The following is a 17,445-nucleotide window of genomic DNA, read 5'->3' on the forward strand; positions in this document are numbered from 1 at the left end:
CTTTAAGTAGATTACTTCAAAAGCTATCTTAAACATGCTTTTCTAAAAATTTAGATAACTGAGGGCTGGCCCCATGGCTTAGTGGTTAAGTGTGCACACTCCACTACTGGCGGCCCGGGTTTGGATCCCGGGCGCGCACTCACGCACCGCTTCTCTGGCCATGCTGAGGCAGCGTCCCACATACAGCAACTAGAAGGATGTGCAACTACGACATAAAACTATCTACTGGGGCTTTGGGGAAAAAAAAAGGAGGAGGATTGGCAATAGATGTTAGTTCAGAGCCAGTCTTCCTCAGCAAAAAGAGGATTAGCATGTATGTTAGCTCAGGGCTGATCTTCCTCACCAAAAAAAAAAAAAAAATTTAGATAACTGGGATTGCTGAACAGTAATAGGCAAACCACATGTTAGTCAGTGTTTTACTAATGGCCTTTCCTTCTACATCTCCAAGAAAAATCCAGACACACATAGATTTACTAGTGTCTCTTAAAAGAGAGAAAGAGAAATAAATATCAAAATATGTCCCAACAAATCTGTTTTATATTTCTGGAAATAAAAGGTTATCTATTTAAACATGATAGTTTCCAATTTTTGTACATAATTTTGTCCATCCAGACCTTAAGATCACATAACTAACAATCCAAACATGAGAACTTTTTAAAATATATGAAACAAAGAAAGTATCTGGGCTATAGAATATTTTAATATCAAATAAAGTATAATTTACATGATTAAAAAGTTTTGATTTCCATACAAAGTATTCTACTTAAATAGTGGAGGAAGCTAACAAAGCATAGTTTCCAAGTCACATCAAGTGGTTTTATCTTCTCACATTTCAAATGAAATGTTGATGGCTTAAAAACTGGACAATCTGCTAGGAATGACAATAAGCAAGGGTAGCACATATCATCAGCAAGTTTCTTTCCAAGCTATCAAATGTCACAAGTTCATATTTTTCTTGTTTGTGATCCCAAAACCGGCAGCGTTTTCATTTCATCCACTCTGTTCTTATGTATTTGAAAAGCAGGTGTTATCCATCTACCACACGAGCACTGTTCACCATACCAATTGAAAGAACCCAATTTGGCATTGCATTTGGGGCAAAGAAGCTGAAATAAAGCAAAAGTGTTACTTCATTCATTCACTTTTATATAAAACAATTATCTTTGGCAATACAGGATATAAAAACAGGTAAGACATGGCCCCTACCTTCAAGGAGTTTATCATCTAATCATAATCTAAAGAGCTCCTACAAATCAATAAGAAAAAGACAAAATATATAGAAAAATGGGCCGAGGATGTTAAGAAAATTTACAGAAAAAGAAACTATAAATGCCTGATAAATATATAAAGATGTTGGTCCTCAGTAGTCATGAAAACTCAAATTAAAACATTTTAGGAATGGGGCCGGCCCGGTGGCGCAAGTGGTTAAAGTGCGCGCGCTCTGCTGCGGCGGCCCGGGGTTCGCTGGTTCAGATCCCGGGTGCGCACCGACGCACTGCTTGGCAAGCCATGCTGTGGCGGCGTCCCATATAAAGTGGAGGAAGATGGGCACAGACGTTAGCCCAGGGCCGTCGTCCTCAGCAAAAAAAGAGGAGGATTGGCGGATGTTAGCTCAGGGCTGATCTCCTCACACACACAAAAAAAAACATTTTAGGATTAACATTTTTCATCTCACAGATGGACAAAACTACCAGTTTTATAATATCCATTACGCCAAGGGTATGGGGAAATGAGTACATGCATTCAGTGTTAGTGAAAAGCAAATATGTATGCGCATTTCTAATGTCAGCCTAGAATATTAGTAATATTTAAAATGTACACACTCTTCAAGCAAGGAATTCCACTTTTAGGTGTATATTCTACAAGAAAATTCAAAGAAGTGTACAAAGAAGTATGCACAAATGTGATAAAAAAATCTCTCACAAAAATGCCTTTACCTTGTGTATTTTCCAGGTTAAATAAAAGCAGCAAGCCAAAAGCACAATCCACGAAAGAAAAAAATAGATGAAATAGACTTTATCAAAATTAAAAACCCTACTGCTGCAAATACCTCAAGAATCAGAAATGACTGCTAATGAGTACAGGGTTTATTTGGGGAATGATGAAAATGGTGATGGTTGTAAAAAACTCTGTAAATATACTAAAAACCATTGAAATGTATACTGTAAATGGGTGAATTATATATCTCAATAAAGCAGCATTGTCTGAAAACATGAGTTTGAATATAGGATACCTCTTTCTAGGCAAGACACTAACTAATGTAAACTAAACTTCCTCACGTATAACATGTGAATATATCTGCTCTACCTATTTTATAAAGTTATTGTATTCTTCAAATGAAATAATATAGTGAAAGAGTTTCATAAAATATTCATTATATAAACTTATATAAACTTTTATACAGATTTTAAAAATACATACAGACTTTAAAAATCATTATTAAGATTAATTATATCTTATCTTTAGATTAATATCAAGTAAACCTAAAGAAGAAATGTGGCTGTCACAGGATGCTCATATGAGCTGCATTCTTTAGAATTAACAGGAAATGAAAAAGAATTTCATAGCAAACATACTAAACTAAAAGATCAGGGAATAAAAGAGATACATGAAGCCAAAAGAGAAAAAGGGAAGAAAAGGAAGATATTTTAAATCTAATTTTAAAATCTTTGATTTGCCCTACTTATTACAAAGTTCATTTTGTTAAATATATTCTAATTAGTTTACGCTAGTCTTTTATTTAAAAAAATATAGGGCCGGCCCTGTGGCTTGGTGGTTAAGTGCGCACTCTGCAATGCTGGTGGCCCACGTTCGGATCCCGGGTGCGCATCGAGGCACCACTTCTCCGTCCATCCTGAGGCCGAGTCCCACATACAGCAACTAGAAGGATGTGCAGCTATGACATACAACTATCTACTGGGGCTTTGGGGGGAAAAAATAAAATAAATAAAAATCTTTAAAAAAAAAAAAAAATATATAAATAGCCTTAAAAGGAATTAAGTGACTTAAACCAACAGCTGTCAACCAAAAAGTGGCTATTTTAGATCAGCCTGTTTTTATTTAATTAATTTATTTTTGATAGATTCTTGTCTACACTAAAAAGATATAATCTTCAGAAACAAAGTAAAGATGGAGTAAAACGCTAGTTAAAAATATAGTTTAAAATGGACTAAGGAACAAAACGTAGATGATATAATCAAACCGTAGAAAATAAAATGTGTTCCCACCTGTCCATCCATCACTCCCAACAAAGCAGATTCCATCCACTGTACAGGTTCAATGAAATAAGACGTACATTGAGCCTGACTCCCTGTGGTAAGCATGAAAGATGGTGTCATTCTCTTGTGGGCAAAGGCTATAGGACCACTTCCTTCGTTATGATCCAAAATGCTAGAACTTCGAAACAAAGATCGCCTGCAACTCCCAAACAAAAAGATAAATTGACTTCCAAAAGGATGAAAAAATAGATGAAATATATAGTATTTCTTAGGGGGCAAATAATATAACATTGATTACGCTATTTTAATTTTCAATAACTTCTACAAGTACCTGATTACTTTTAAAAATTTATATTCTTCTTGAAAAGAGATGTGAATTAGAAATTTCTGTATTATTCAATTAAACAAATTCTTCCTACAGATTTTAAGAAATTGAAACTTTCATTACTTTCAACTATTGGGAAAAGACAAAATCTCCAGAAGATACAAAATATTTTACCTGCACTTTCTACATTTGTAGAGAACCTCATCTTTCAATCCTTGTGAAATGGTGGTTGGGTCAACAGCAAAGAGTTCTTGAGGTAAGTTCTGCAATTCTACACAACATAATTAAAATGTATCCATTTGTCAAAATCAACTCTGCATTTTCAGACAAAATTCAGTTAACGTCAAATTGAGGCAACAAGTGCTGACTTCAGAAATTAAAAAAAAAAAACTCCAGTATTGAGAAATTAGGATGACAGGAGAGAATAGTGAAGAAGCCCTGGATTCTGGGCACATAGTGTCCGAGTTCAAATCCCAGTCCGCCACTTACAAACTATATGACCTTGAACAAATTACTTCTTGCTAAACCACAGTTTCAAAAGGAAATAATAGTGCCTGTCTCAAGGAACTGCTAGAAAAGTGAGATAATACACCTGAAGCATTTAGTGTCAGAGTAAACAGCATCCAGACAGGGCCTAATACATACTAACAATTATTACTTACCTGGATACTTCTCGGTGACCTTTTGTAAACGATATTGCTTATAAATTGCACTGGAGGTATCTACTTCATATTCCATTGCCTGGTATAATTTCAGTTGCCACTCAAACCCCTCATTCATCCTGTGAGGACAAACGTGTAAAGTTAAGTTTTCTTTAAATAAATAAAATCACAAAAGAAGAATTATTACTATAACAAAGAACTCACTTAGCCTCTGGTTTGATAGTCTGGAGGTTTTCATAGGCTTTTTCAAAGGTAAGTTGGTCAGTCTTCATCATGAAAGCAGTCACTACAGCCACACTTCGACTGACTCCTGCATGACTGAAAAAGAGACCTTTAAAATAAAATAGCAAATAGCAACAATTAAAAAAAAAAAAACCCCAGCCCCCTATTAATGGTAAAATTCAGGGCCACTTCATGTCTGCTTCTTATTCTTCAAATAAACCCTTTGCCTCTGAAATACTACAAAAAGAACTATTCCTTTATTTCCTTATTCCTTTTGAATTCTGAACGATGTGAATGTATTACCTATTGCAAAATAATTACACTAGTTTTTTAAAATTTTACAATGGCTTTGGAACAAATCCAAATTCCTTTGCTCTTGACTTTAAGGGCCCTGGAGATCTAGTCCCAGATTCTTTCCATTTTATCACCTTTTGTCCCTTATGTAAATATTTAAAACAAGCGCTGGCACACAGTAAAAGTGCTGACTCAAGAAATTTAAACTATTGTTATTACACTCCAATCCAGCTGAACAGGACTACTTGGGAATTTCCAATTACCCGTCAAGATTTTCTATCTTGTTGCCATGGCTACAACCTATCCCATCTTTCCCCTGGGCATGGCTTAGAAATTCTTTATGTCCTGACCAATTTTTCTCTCCCCTTTCTCTTTTTCATCAAACACACCCTGTCCCCTCAAAAAAACCATTGAAAATAATCCGCTCTTCCTCTGAAGTTTGAATAACCTTAACCTTTGTTAATCTTTCTCCCTTGGTACACGCCTTGCATCCCAGTCTGCATTACAGTCATCTGGGAATGTGTCTGGCTTCTCCAAAAGAGCTTTAAGCTCTTTAGGTGCTGGGACTTTGTCATTTATCTGATTATTCTCACCCCACCCCCCCAACTCTCCCCCTCCAAAAAAAAAAAACACTCGGCGGCTGCAAAACGAACCAACCAAAACATGAATGATTGAAAGCATGCATGCCATCGGGGCCCACCTCCTGCCCCTCCTCTCCCGGACACACGCCTGCCACGGGAGGGAGTGGAGGGAGGGTCCTGCGGTCTGACCGCCCCTTCGTCCTCTCCCGGGGCCTAGGAGGACAAGGGTGCCGGGCAGGATGGAAGCGAGGCGGGGCTGCTGCCCTCACGGACCGGGCCACTCACCAGTGCACCAACACCGCGCGGCCCTCGGCGCGGGCCTGGCCGATGAAGGCCACGCACCGGTCCAGATGGCTGAGCAGGTCGGTCTCGGGTTTGTCCAGCGCTGGCACGAAGAAGCTCCGTAGACCCTCGACCCCAGCCTCCGCCTTGAAGTCGGGCTCCTCCGAGTCCACCGTCAGCACGGCCGTGATGCCCGCCTCCCTCAGGTGGCCCGGCTCCGCGACGGCCGCAGCTCCACCCAGATATAGCCCTGGCCGCACTTCCAGCATCTGCCCGGCGGAGCTGGCCCCGCTCTGGCTGTGCATGGGGCGCTCGCAGCCATGGCTCCCGCCCCGCGCCTCCAACATGGCGGCGCCCAGAGGCCGGGGAGCTGCGGGCCCTACCATCGAGTAGGCTGCCGGCTAGAACGTCCTTCCTCTGGGACCAGCCGGCCTGAGCTGCGCAGCGGCTCCCTCGGAGGACTAAGTCGACCGTGGGAATGTGGACTTAACTGGGGAGGGTGTTACCGCTGCTGAGACGGATCTGACCCTATTCAGGGCGGCCTTTCGACCAGTATCCCGCCCCCGCTCCCCAACTTGGTAGTGGAGGATAAACTTCCCTAAATACAGAGTTTCTCAGGCTTTTAGTGTTGAGACTTTCTGGACTTTCTGCAGGAGCAGCTGGACTCAATTTTGAAATGATGGTCCCACCAGCTGAATCAGCCGCATAATTTTATGCATTTGAAGTAAAATATTTTTTTCCAATGCTTATAAAGCCATTTGTTTGTAGTTCTTCTTTTCTGACTATTTTTCCTTTTTGCCCAATTTTTTGTTGATATGTGAATCCTTGTTGATGTAAATTGTTCTATATGTTTTGAAGATATTAATCCTATGTTTTTGTATGTCAATGCCCTCCAGCCACCACCAGGAACCCACCTGTAGTTAAACAAATTGGGTTTATTACTCAACCATAAACTGTGGAGAATTTGGGGAAATCTCAGTAAGAGGGCGTTAGGAAGATCCCATTACAGGATTTGGGCTTGTGTTAGGTGATTTTGGATAGGGTCTAAGGAAGCAGGGCTTTGCTCTGGATTGGATGCTGTCAGGAAGTTGGGGTGATTCTATGATTGGGTATATTAATAAATCTTACCTATAGGAAGGGAAGGCTAGAGAGAGGCTAAAGCTGTAATTGGTCAAGAAGTAGCAGTCATGGTACTGGCATAAAGACAGACCCAGGGACCAAGGGAACAGAATAGAGAGCCCAGAAATAGACCCTCACATGTATGCTCAAATGAGCTTCAGTAGGCGTGCCAAGACCACACAATGATCTTGGCAATGTTTTTTTGGATATGATACCAAAAGAACAAGTAACAAAAGAAAAAAATAAGTGGGACTATATCAAATTAAAAAGCTTCTGCACAGCAAAAGAAACCATCAACAAAATGAAAAGGCAACCCATGGGATGGGAGAAAATATTTGCAAATCACATATCTGATAAGGGGTTAATATCCAAAATATATAAGGAACTCATACAACTCATTTGCAAAAAAAAAAACCCCCAAACAATCCAATTAAAAAATGGGCAGAGGAACTGAGTAGAGATTTTTCCCAAGAAGACATACAAATGGCCAACAGGTACATGAAAGGTGATTGTTAAAGCCAATGGGAGCTCTCAGTCCTCGCTTCACTATACCTCTCTGTGGTGCCACTGATCCTTAGCTTCTGGGATATCAATGGATTTACTTTTCTCCAAACTGATCCTCCTCCTTTAATCCCCATCTTGGTGAATGAAGCCATCACCCAATTAATCATCCAAACCGGAAACAGAGTCATCTTTGATTCCTCCTCTTTCATCTCCCGTATCCATTTAGTCTTATAGCCTTCTCTCCTCCATCTTAATAGCTCTTAAACACATTCCCTTCCTCTCTATTCCCTCTGCCAGTACCCTAGCCCTTGTCATCCATTGACTTGTGATTGCCCCAATCTCTTAACTGGACTCTCTCCCTCTAGTATTGTCCTCCCCAACCCATTCCCAACTGTGTTATTCTGCTGCTTAAACTTCCTTGGATGCTTGCACCTGGTTTCTCCTGGATTTCACCCATGTGCCTTTTCTCCTTGCTGATTTTAATCTGTATCCTTTCACTGTAATAAGCCATAACTTTGTATAGCAGCTCCTTTGAGTTTTGTTAGTCCTAGTGGATCAGCCATCCTGAAGGAGCCTGAGGGTGATCTTGGTGACCCGTGATACAGAATCCATTGTCTAGACTAGTGAAATACTGGAAATATCTAAATGACTACAAGTAATGGATTGGTGAAATAAGTTGTTTTATCCATTCAATGAAATACTAGGCTACTATTTAAAAAGATAACAAAGTAAGTGGTTGATCTATGAAAAATATTGAAAGATATGTATCAAACTGTTAGTGGTTATTTCTGGGAACTGGCACAAGGGAGACTTACATGATAGGCTTTTTTTTTTTTTTTTAAGATTTTATTTATTTATTTTTCCCCAAAGCCCCAGTAGATAGTTGTGTGTCACAGCTGCACATCCCTCTAGTTGCTGTATGTGGGATGCGGCCTCAGCGTGGCCGGAGAAGCAGCGCGTCGGTGCACGCCTGGGATCCGAACCCGGGTCGCCAGCAGTGGAGCACGCTCACTTAACCGCTAAGCCACGGGGCCGGCCCAACATGATAGGCTTTATACGGTTCTTTCTACGTAGTTTTTATTTTTTTCAACCAGTATTATTAAAGTTGTTCACTATTGACAATTATAGATATTTACATCCTGGAAAAAGGAGCAAAAAAACTATTAAGGGTTCATTTCCTGAATATTTTATTAAGGTATCCTAATTATTCCCTCAGCTTTATCATTTTTCTGTTGGAAATGAGCTTTTCTTCTTCAACTCCCTAAAATGACTATTAGCTCCTTCAAGGATGGGGGAGTAGGAGACACATCTGAATTATTATTGAATACCCACAGAGCCGGGCTCAGTAAGTACCTGTAACTGGGTGAATAAAAATGCCTCAACTCCTGAGGCTGAAGTGACTTGACCAGTTTCTGTAGTTGTACTTTTAGCCACTAGGTGGCACCATTTGCCCTTTGGCAAGGTATATTTTCTGCACCTACCTTAAAATAGGGAAAAATGAAAATAACCTGCTAGAAAAAGTAGGATCTCAGGCCTAGGGAAGGAAATGCTGTCTTTGGAGAGGGAGCTGGATTGCTTCTTGTCAGGGAAAGAAGAAAAAGCTCTATGTCCTAGGATTGTTAGACACACACAAAGGCACAATTTATCTGTTCATTTTATGACCAGCAAACCTGCAACCTTGATACATATGGACTAAGCAAAAATTCTTATAATTGCTAAGAGATCATCAAGTATGTGTCTTGCATTTTTAGAAGACACCCATTTTATGTAACATGGCATGACTGGGTGAGAACATGTACACATCACCTAGCCTTTCTACTCTTTGGTTGTTTCTCAAAGATTTTTGACCACAGTCACATGTAGGATTTATCACTTTCATTTTTAAAAATATTTGCTGTAAGTACCTTTCTGTGCTGAGCAATGAGCAGGAAAGTTTCCCCTTTTCTGCCCCATAACCTCCCCATCATGGTCCAAAGACAAGTTCCTCTTTCTATCCCCAGCATATTGCCCAGGCCCTCCTCCACCCAGTAAATTATCAGTAAATGTTTGTCATTTGTGTTCTTAATGGGACTTAAGATCTAGGACAGTTATAAAGATACACAAGAAATGTACTTTGAAGCCCCCAAATAAAAATGTTGAACAAAAATATAAATGGATGATAACATAATTCTATTATTTTGTCTGTGTTTGTGAGTAGAAGGTGAGATGTGAGAGAAAGTGATGAGTTCAGATTTGGCACTGTCTTTGAGGGGCACAGTCTGAAGCCAGAGAAAACCTAGATCTGAGCCGTCCCAAGCTGCATCTGGCCCTGCTATTACTACTATGTGATCATGTGCCTTCAGAAAGTTATGATTTCTCTACGTCCCAGTTTCTTCATCTGCAAAATAGGAATAATTATAGCCATGTTGCAGAGTTGTAATAAGGATTAACTTATCAACATGTCTTATTGGTGGGAGAAAGAACTCTCAAGCTGAACCACTGTGCCCAAAGCAGCTCAGAGGGGATGGACAGCAGGAGAAGCTGTGGTTGGGGACGAGTGGCAGATGGTGTGTGCTGAGGAAGCTGTTAGGCAGAGATGAATCACTGAGGGGACCAGTCCAGGAATTCAATGGTCATGAGGATTGGGGGAAAGCAGATCCTAACCAACTACGTTGCTACAACCGCATCCGTAAGTCCATTTATTAGTTCAGAGTCTGTCTCTGTAAAGATGTGTGCTCCCTCCCTAGAAGGACCTATTGTTAAGATTCTGAGGAAGTAACTTCAGCTCCACAAACCCTGGGACCAGAGATGACTTAATGGAGTTGCAGCACCCTGATTGTGTGGGGACAACTTGGTCGACTGACCCAACAACTCCCCATGCCTTACTCCCAACTGCACCCCACCCCCCAACATTTGCAAACTCATCACATTGTGCAGCTGTCCTTCTGAGAAACATTGGCAGGAACTGGTTATTGATATTTGGGTTGTGCTCTCAGTTCCTTTTTTGACTCAAAGAGAAACTGATAAACAAAGGGTCAGATGAGTGGAGCAAAGGATACCACAGATGTTCCCTATTCCATATCAAGGGGTTGCTGGGTTACATTTTGCAGAAATCCTCTCCCTCCACCCTTCCCTAGACAAACAAAATGCAGAGAATGGCCACGGTTCCCTCTTCCCAATAGCACATACTTTGGGGCTCTTTTTCTGCCTAAACTTAGTCCAGTGTGTTGTAGTGCAAAGAGCTTTGGACTTGTATGCGCAAGTCCTAGACTTAGTTTCCGTTCTGTCCTGTATTAGTTGTATGACTTGGCCAAGCCAGTTAAGCCCTCTGAATTGCAGTGTCCCCACTGAATTCAGTGTCCCCATCCAAAAAAGTCAAGGCTAATAATTAATGCCTGCTCTAACATTCCTTAAAGGATTTTAAACCATAATAAACAGAAATGCTATAAACTTTTGGTCAGTCCACAGAATATTTCCAAATCCTTTTAAAATACTGTTTTTTGCCCCTCCTTACCACCAAATATACTCTTCTTCTAAGTGTGTTTCATATTCGCTATCTCACCTCTTCCAAGAAGTATTTCTTTGCCCACTCTTACCAATAATTTACTCATCCCCAGCCATGAGAACTGAAAATAGAGATGGGCCATTTACAAACCTTCAAATTGGTAGGAGGAAACCACCCAAAGCATTAAAAAAAAAAAACAGATTTTGATGTTCAATGAAAGCACTTTTATAGGGTCCCAAAGCAATGAATTTTTTAAAATTCCTTAAAGACCTCCCCCGCCTTGGTTTTATCTCAGTTTATTAGTTGTTGCTCAGCACTGGGGATACAGTATGGAATAAAATGAGGACCTTAGAGTCAAGTTTCTGCCATGTAGACAGGGGTACAAATACCCAAACCATATGTTAAACCGACAGTACAAACAAAATGCTCTGGGGCTCAGACAAAACAAAAAGTTCATTTTGGCTAGAGGAAACTGTGAAAAACTCTCCAAAAAGTTGGCATTTGAGTTGAGTCTTCCCACAGGTGAAGGAAGTGAGGCGGAAAGGCCTGGAAAGGCTGGCGGAAAGATGAGAGCAGTGAGGGTGAAGGCACAGAGATGTGAGGGCCAGGACATGAGATTGTTTCATTAAATGTGCCTGATATATGTGACAAACGGGACGATTTGTTCTGAGACTTCACAAGCTGTCCTGGGACATGCATTCCGTCACACCAGCCACATCCAGCTTTAACAGCAGCCACACAGAGTTGCAGCCCCTGTCAAGGGAAGGGGCTCCTATACGTCCCTCACAGGCCTCATGTGTCCACAGCCCCTTTCACAGAGGATCTCAGAATCCCTTAGTGGGGCCACCGGAGTACTAAATGGAGAAACCCCATCTGCTTCTATACCTTCAGGCTATTAAACCAGTAAGGTTGCCTCCAATCTAAAACGATATTCTAGAGCAGGTTACTGCAGGAATGGCTTGTAAGCACAGAGAAAAAGAAGCAGCTCTATTAATTATGCTGACTATAGTTAATAATACTGTATGGCATGTTTCACACTTGCTAAAAGAGTACATCTTAAAAATTCTCATCACAAGAAAAAAAATTTTTGTAACTATGTATGGTAATGGATGTTAATGAGACTTATTGTGGTGATCATTTCACAATATATAAAAATATTGAATCATTATGTTGTACACTTGAAACTAATACGATGCTATATGTCAAGTATACTTCAATAAAAAATAGTCACAACAACAAAAAGGAAGCAGCGTCCACTAGGGGCCAGCATGAGCCTACCAAGAAGAGTCTTGCCCTGATAGCCTGTCTTTTCCCTGACAGAATGACTGGACAGGCAGATTAGGGAGAAGGCTCACACACTGACTCTTTACTTGCCCAGGCTTTTGGACGCATTTCCTTGTGGACAAGGCTGAGAAATACAGGCTGGATGTTAGAACAACTGAGGAGGTTGGTAATTGGTTAAATAATTGCACTGAAAGGGTGAGAAATGGATCAATGGCAATGAAGAGAGAGATTTCTAGTGAGAAAAAGCCATCACCCAAATTTCTTTAATCTGTTTCCTTCAACTTTTTTTGAGTTATTTGGAGTAGGGCACAGAAGACATGCTTACCTAATTTGCATGTGTTATAGGTGAGAGGGACTACACAGGGATCCAAAATTGTCTTCTTAAGCTAACAAAGACAAAATTCAAAAGAGATAGATATAAGGTTCTGCACTTTTGTCCCCAAAATGAACTACATAAATATAAATTGGGGGGCAAAGAGGTGTGCCTTAGATGAAAACAATTTCTCAAGTTGGTTTGCAGGCAATAAGCTTAATGAGGCTGGACAATGTCATTTGACTTCTGGAAAAGCGGCTATCCTTTATGCTACAATGAATTCCATGTCAAAAGACCTGAATTCTGTTTCTACCCCATCACTAACAGATTGTTTAGTCTCTGGGTCTCAATCTCCTGATCTCTAAAATTAAGGACCTAAATCTCTAGGTCCTTTATAGCAGTAAAATTCTAGGACTCGCTTCCTTATTGTCTGTGGAAATGGGGTCAACATCCACTTCACTACCTTCTCCAGTGCCTTCAGAACTGCAGAGCCTGGAAAGCTAAAAGGGACTGAGATTCCCTTGCAGCTGGGTGCCAGGTGTGACTCAGGTCTGGCCACTCAGAAGCCCCGTGAAGGATATTTGGGGAGTGAAAGTGAAGTAGAGGCTGTTCTTCTGCAGCTTCTGTTGCTTCCGGAAACCAGGCTAAGGAGGTTTGGGGTTTTTCTGTAGCAACAATAGCACATATCCCAGTGTCCAGGCTCTAGCTCTGTGGCGCTAAGAGACAGGGGCCTGAGCATCCATTTCTTGGATGACAGCAGACAGAGTACAGTCCTGGTGCTCCAGAAATAGCAGCTTCTTCCTTATCATGGCTGTTTCCTGGATCATAGCAGTGGCTGTGTGGTCCTTGACTGGCGATTTTTTCACCACAGAAGAGGCAGCAACTCCCTTAGTGGCCTGATATTAGGAAACTTTGCTGAAACTCAAACTGGAGTCTATTGCTTCATCTCTCTCAACTATTCTGTAAACTATTAGATACCATGTAATAAATTCCTTCCTAGCTGGCTTCCTTTAATCCGGCTAGAGTGGATTCTGTTTTTCAGAGATCAATATAACAATATACTTTAAAAGTTGATTTTTATAAAAGATCTAGAAGAGTGCACACCAAATTGTCAAACAGTAGTTACCGCTATAGTCACTGAGCAAGTGGGAGGGTGGCATCTGAAAGTAGACTTGAACATTTTTCTAGGCGGTATGATTTTTCTCAAATGAAGATTATATTCATTAATAATGGTATATTTGTTCATCTATATATTATGTTTATATGTAGTGTTATATTTGTTTATGTATATGTTAAGACTATATTCATTAATAATGCTATGTTTAAAACATTAAATAAGGTGGATGACTTGTATGTTGAAAGCACAATTCATGGCATGATCAAAATGCAGCTTTTTTATCTTTCATAATCCATTTAAAATTGATCCCATGGGGTAATCTTCCCCTGCTCCCAGCACCCTGCTACTCAAAGTGTGGCCTGAGAACCAGCAGTACTGGCATCAATTGGGAACTTGTTAGAAATGCAGAATCTCAAGCCCCACTCCAGGGCCACTGAATCACAATCTGCATTTGCAGAAGAGCTCTGGGTGATTCATGTGTACGTCAAAGTTTGAGATGATCCATGATTTTTCTGCTTCTCTTGGTAATGGACAATCCTGTAATGACTTTAGGTCACAAGCATAGTTTCAATTTATAAATTAGAATGCCCAGTTCTAGATCTCAATTTGACCTCTTATCTTTATTCAAAGTTAAGTCTTTGTCCTCCTACTTACCCAGCTAAGGTCCTGACTTGGGGAAGGAGTTTGATTGGATTCCCTCTCTCTCTCTCTTTCTTTCTCTCTCTCTCTCTCTCTCTCACATTCTCTCTCCCCACTCCTTCCCCCCCCCCACATCTCCTCCCCCTCTCATTTGCATCTGTTTCCTTGCTACTCACCAAAGCCAAAGTTGGAGGGAAGAGTGAAAGGAGGGAGAAGGGGTAAAGTAACAGAAAGTTCTTATTTGGCTGGGCAGCTTCCTGCTCTCTGAGCTTGGCAGGCAGCTAAAGCCAACTCTTTCTCCCACAGGCACTTTTGTGGTCTGTTGGGAGATGCTTTTCTCTGGGGACTGCTCTCCTCCGGTCCTGTATTCAAGGCACATGCATCTGTCTTCCACGTGTTCGCTTGCACGTCTTCCCTCCGCTCCTAGGCATCCAGATTCACCTCCAGCTTTTGGGTGCCTTTGTCTATCCCTCCTGGTGGCCTTATTTTATAGGAATCAAGACAACCCCATGCCGGCTCTTTGTCTTTCATGAACCACGGAAATACACACACAAGGCTTTGCCCCAGGATATTCTGTAATGCAGGCTGATCCCCAAAAAGGCTCTTCTATCCTGCAGCTGCAGCTCACTTTAGCTTTCTCAGACATGAGTCAGGCCCAGTTCCCTCTGTCTGCCAACTGCAGGGAACACATTTCAGACCTCTCTGGGTGACTCTATGGGCGTCTCCCTCATTAGGCTTGAGGAGGAGGTGGTAAGCTGCCCATACCTCCCCACTATGAGGAAAAATTGTGATGGGGACTCACATCATGGCAAAGAAATCCCTTCACATGTCCTCTCTCCTTTCTGTACCTTGACCCCTTTTTATCTCCTTGATGTGATTTCAGAGTCCAAAAGTCAAGGAACAGATCCCTAACCATTTCCTTTGTAAATTCTGCATATGATAATCTGGCTTCAGAATTTCACTTCTATTGTCTCATGGAATATCACTTTTGACATCCTGTCACAAGTGCAATTGCTTAATTGTAAAAAATAAAAATAAAATCATGCCTTCCTGCCTTATTCGCCCTGGACACACCCACCAGAGCAGTCATTGTGGGCCCCACATTTGAAACCAAATATAGAGCTACTAGAGATGTGCTCAGAAACGCCAGGGTGGAGAAGAAACTCAAAATTAGAAACAGTTGAAAACACTGAAAAAACAGTTTAAAAAAAAGAGTCTATCTCTAAGAAAACCTAAGCGTAACCTACGCAGTGTCTTTAAACATTTGGAGAGCCAACAAGAGGACCAGGAATTAGATTTCTTCTGTTTAACCCTAGGAAGAACAGTGAGTAGAAGTTATAACAAAATCATTTTGCTCTTGTATATAAGGAAGAACTTTCTAATTGCCAGAGATGTCCAAAGATAAAGTGGGCTGTCCTTGGGAGGTAATGAGGGCCAGCCACATCCTCACAAAAAGTCAAGTGTGGCTGCATGGTCATATGGCAGAAGAAGTTTAGAAAGGTCTCAAGAAGTGGTTTCTTGGTTGAACTAAACAGTCTTTAAATTTCCATCAGATTTTTGAGGACCTCCAATTCATCTCTAAAGATGTCCACCTTTAGTCTCTGGCTACTTGTAGGGTCATATGTAACTTTTTTCCCAGACATTTTGAGATTTGCTTTCAGGGTACATTTTCTATTTTATTAATTCTAAGATTTTTTAAAACTATATTTTAACATCTCTGAAATCATAACGCATCTTATAATTGCTGTCTTGTCATAGTTTTCATTGCTGACATAAACATGAACATTAAAATGCCAGTATCAAAATTTACAGAGTGAGTGTGAGCAGCTTGGAAGAAATTTCTAGAGACAACAGTGAAACAATTGTAGGTTGTGGGGAGAGGTGGAGTGGGTGGTGAATCAGATGTGTTTAGCAACACACCTGAACGAGAAGTCAAAAGTAAGCTAGCTCCAGATAATTACAAAGCCGGTTAAAAAGTCTGGAAACAGTGACTGTTACTCTTATGACTTCTTTTAAGAAATGCTGCATTACTAATACTCTTTAGAGGAAAGAAGATGTTACAAAAGTGGGAAAATTCATAGATAATTCACAGATTTTGACATAGATAAATCTGAGTCAAAAAGTGATTGAGAAAAGTCAGACTCTGAAAGTGAAAAACTTTTAGGAATACCTTACTCAATTTATTTCCCTTATATTTTCCTTTTTATGCATATGTAAGAGTGATTTGTGATTTAAAAAAATTCTATTTCTAATTAAGCCTAAAAGACGTTGTGTGAATACTTGGTTACTTTTTCTTTCTTAGAGTTTTCTTTAATGGTTTATCCCACAATCCTGCAATGAGGGAGCCGAACCTCAGAGATAAAGTATCCTGCCCAAGGCTACATAGCTGGTAAGTAGTAAAAGTGACACTGGAACCCAAATCTATTGACTCCTAAGCCAGGGTTTTTAAATTCTATACTCTACCACCTTTAGGTCCAAAGCTAATTAGCTTGCCTATTTAACATGCTACATTGGGGGCACATTACTGTTAAGAGATCGGAGAATGGTCATCTCCCACATCACGGTAACGAGAGTGGCTCCTTGGAACTGAAAAAGACTAAAGTGTATTGTACCAATTCTTTAGCCTCAGATGTTAGCTGAATCAGGGATGTACAATTATATGAGGCCTCTTATTATAAATAGGATGTCAGCATTGAAGCCAATTATCTTTGCAGGAGTAATGACTGGGGAACAAACTAAACCAGTATGGGCGAACTATAGCATGTGTTACATGTAGTACATGGAAATTTGGTGAAGAACTAGGATAATCTGGCTTAGAATAAGAGCTCTACTTGGCCGAAGTCCATGTTTAATAAGGAAGTATAGTCAGGAGTGCATTTCCCTTAGTTAACTGTGAACTAGCTAGCAAGGAATTCAGAAAATGGACGGGTTAGCATTACAAACAGGGCCATTGACTCCAGGGGGACTGTACTGCTGGGCTGCTGCATGATGTACCGTTAGTAATGCTATCAGGGTCCAATTGGAGGCATTCAACAGTGGATAAAGAGTCAAGAGGTTCTCTGGGTTTAATTAAGAAATAAAAGTATGATGATGTGCTCTCTTGACTGGGGTAGGAGAGACAAGCTCTCTCACGCATAATTAGTGGAAGTGCAAATTGGTACAACCTCTTTGAGGGATAATTTGACAATATCTACTAAAATTAAAAAGACTCATATCCTTTGATCCAGCAATTCTACTTCTAGGAGTTTATCCCACAGATATATTCAAATATGTGCATAAAGATATAGGTGTAAGGATATTCATTGTGGCATAATTTGAAACATCAAAAGTTTAGGAAAAATCTAATAGTCCATCAATAGGCACCGGCAGATGTCATCTCTCTAGGAAGTGATTTCTGAACC

The 17,445-nt window shown here is 40.5% G+C and overlaps 1 protein-coding gene across 1 annotated transcript; it reads right to left on the reverse strand.

The window, feature by feature from the left end:
- Positions 1 to 682: 682 nt before the first annotated feature.
- On the reverse strand, positions 683 to 5,946 carry DUSP12 (dual specificity phosphatase 12). The gene is made up of 6 exons (XM_004424821.3): positions 5,588 to 5,946; positions 4,410 to 4,523; positions 4,206 to 4,324; positions 3,718 to 3,814; positions 3,228 to 3,414; positions 683 to 1,106 (listed from the first exon to the last, which is right to left on the reverse strand). The coding sequence occupies exons 1-6, from the start codon at positions 5,929 to 5,931 to the stop codon at positions 945 to 947; spliced, it is 1,023 nt and encodes a 340-aa protein (XP_004424878.2). The 5' UTR covers positions 5,932 to 5,946; the 3' UTR covers positions 683 to 944.
- Between the last annotated feature and the right edge of the window lie 11,499 nt (positions 5,947 to 17,445).

The sequence above is a fragment of the Ceratotherium simum genome, chromosome 2 (genome assembly GCF_057802395.1).
Source record: "Ceratotherium simum simum isolate JZ-2026a chromosome 2, ASM5780239v1, whole genome shotgun sequence".
In the NCBI taxonomy this organism is placed as follows: Eukaryota; Metazoa; Chordata; class Mammalia; order Perissodactyla; family Rhinocerotidae; genus Ceratotherium; species Ceratotherium simum.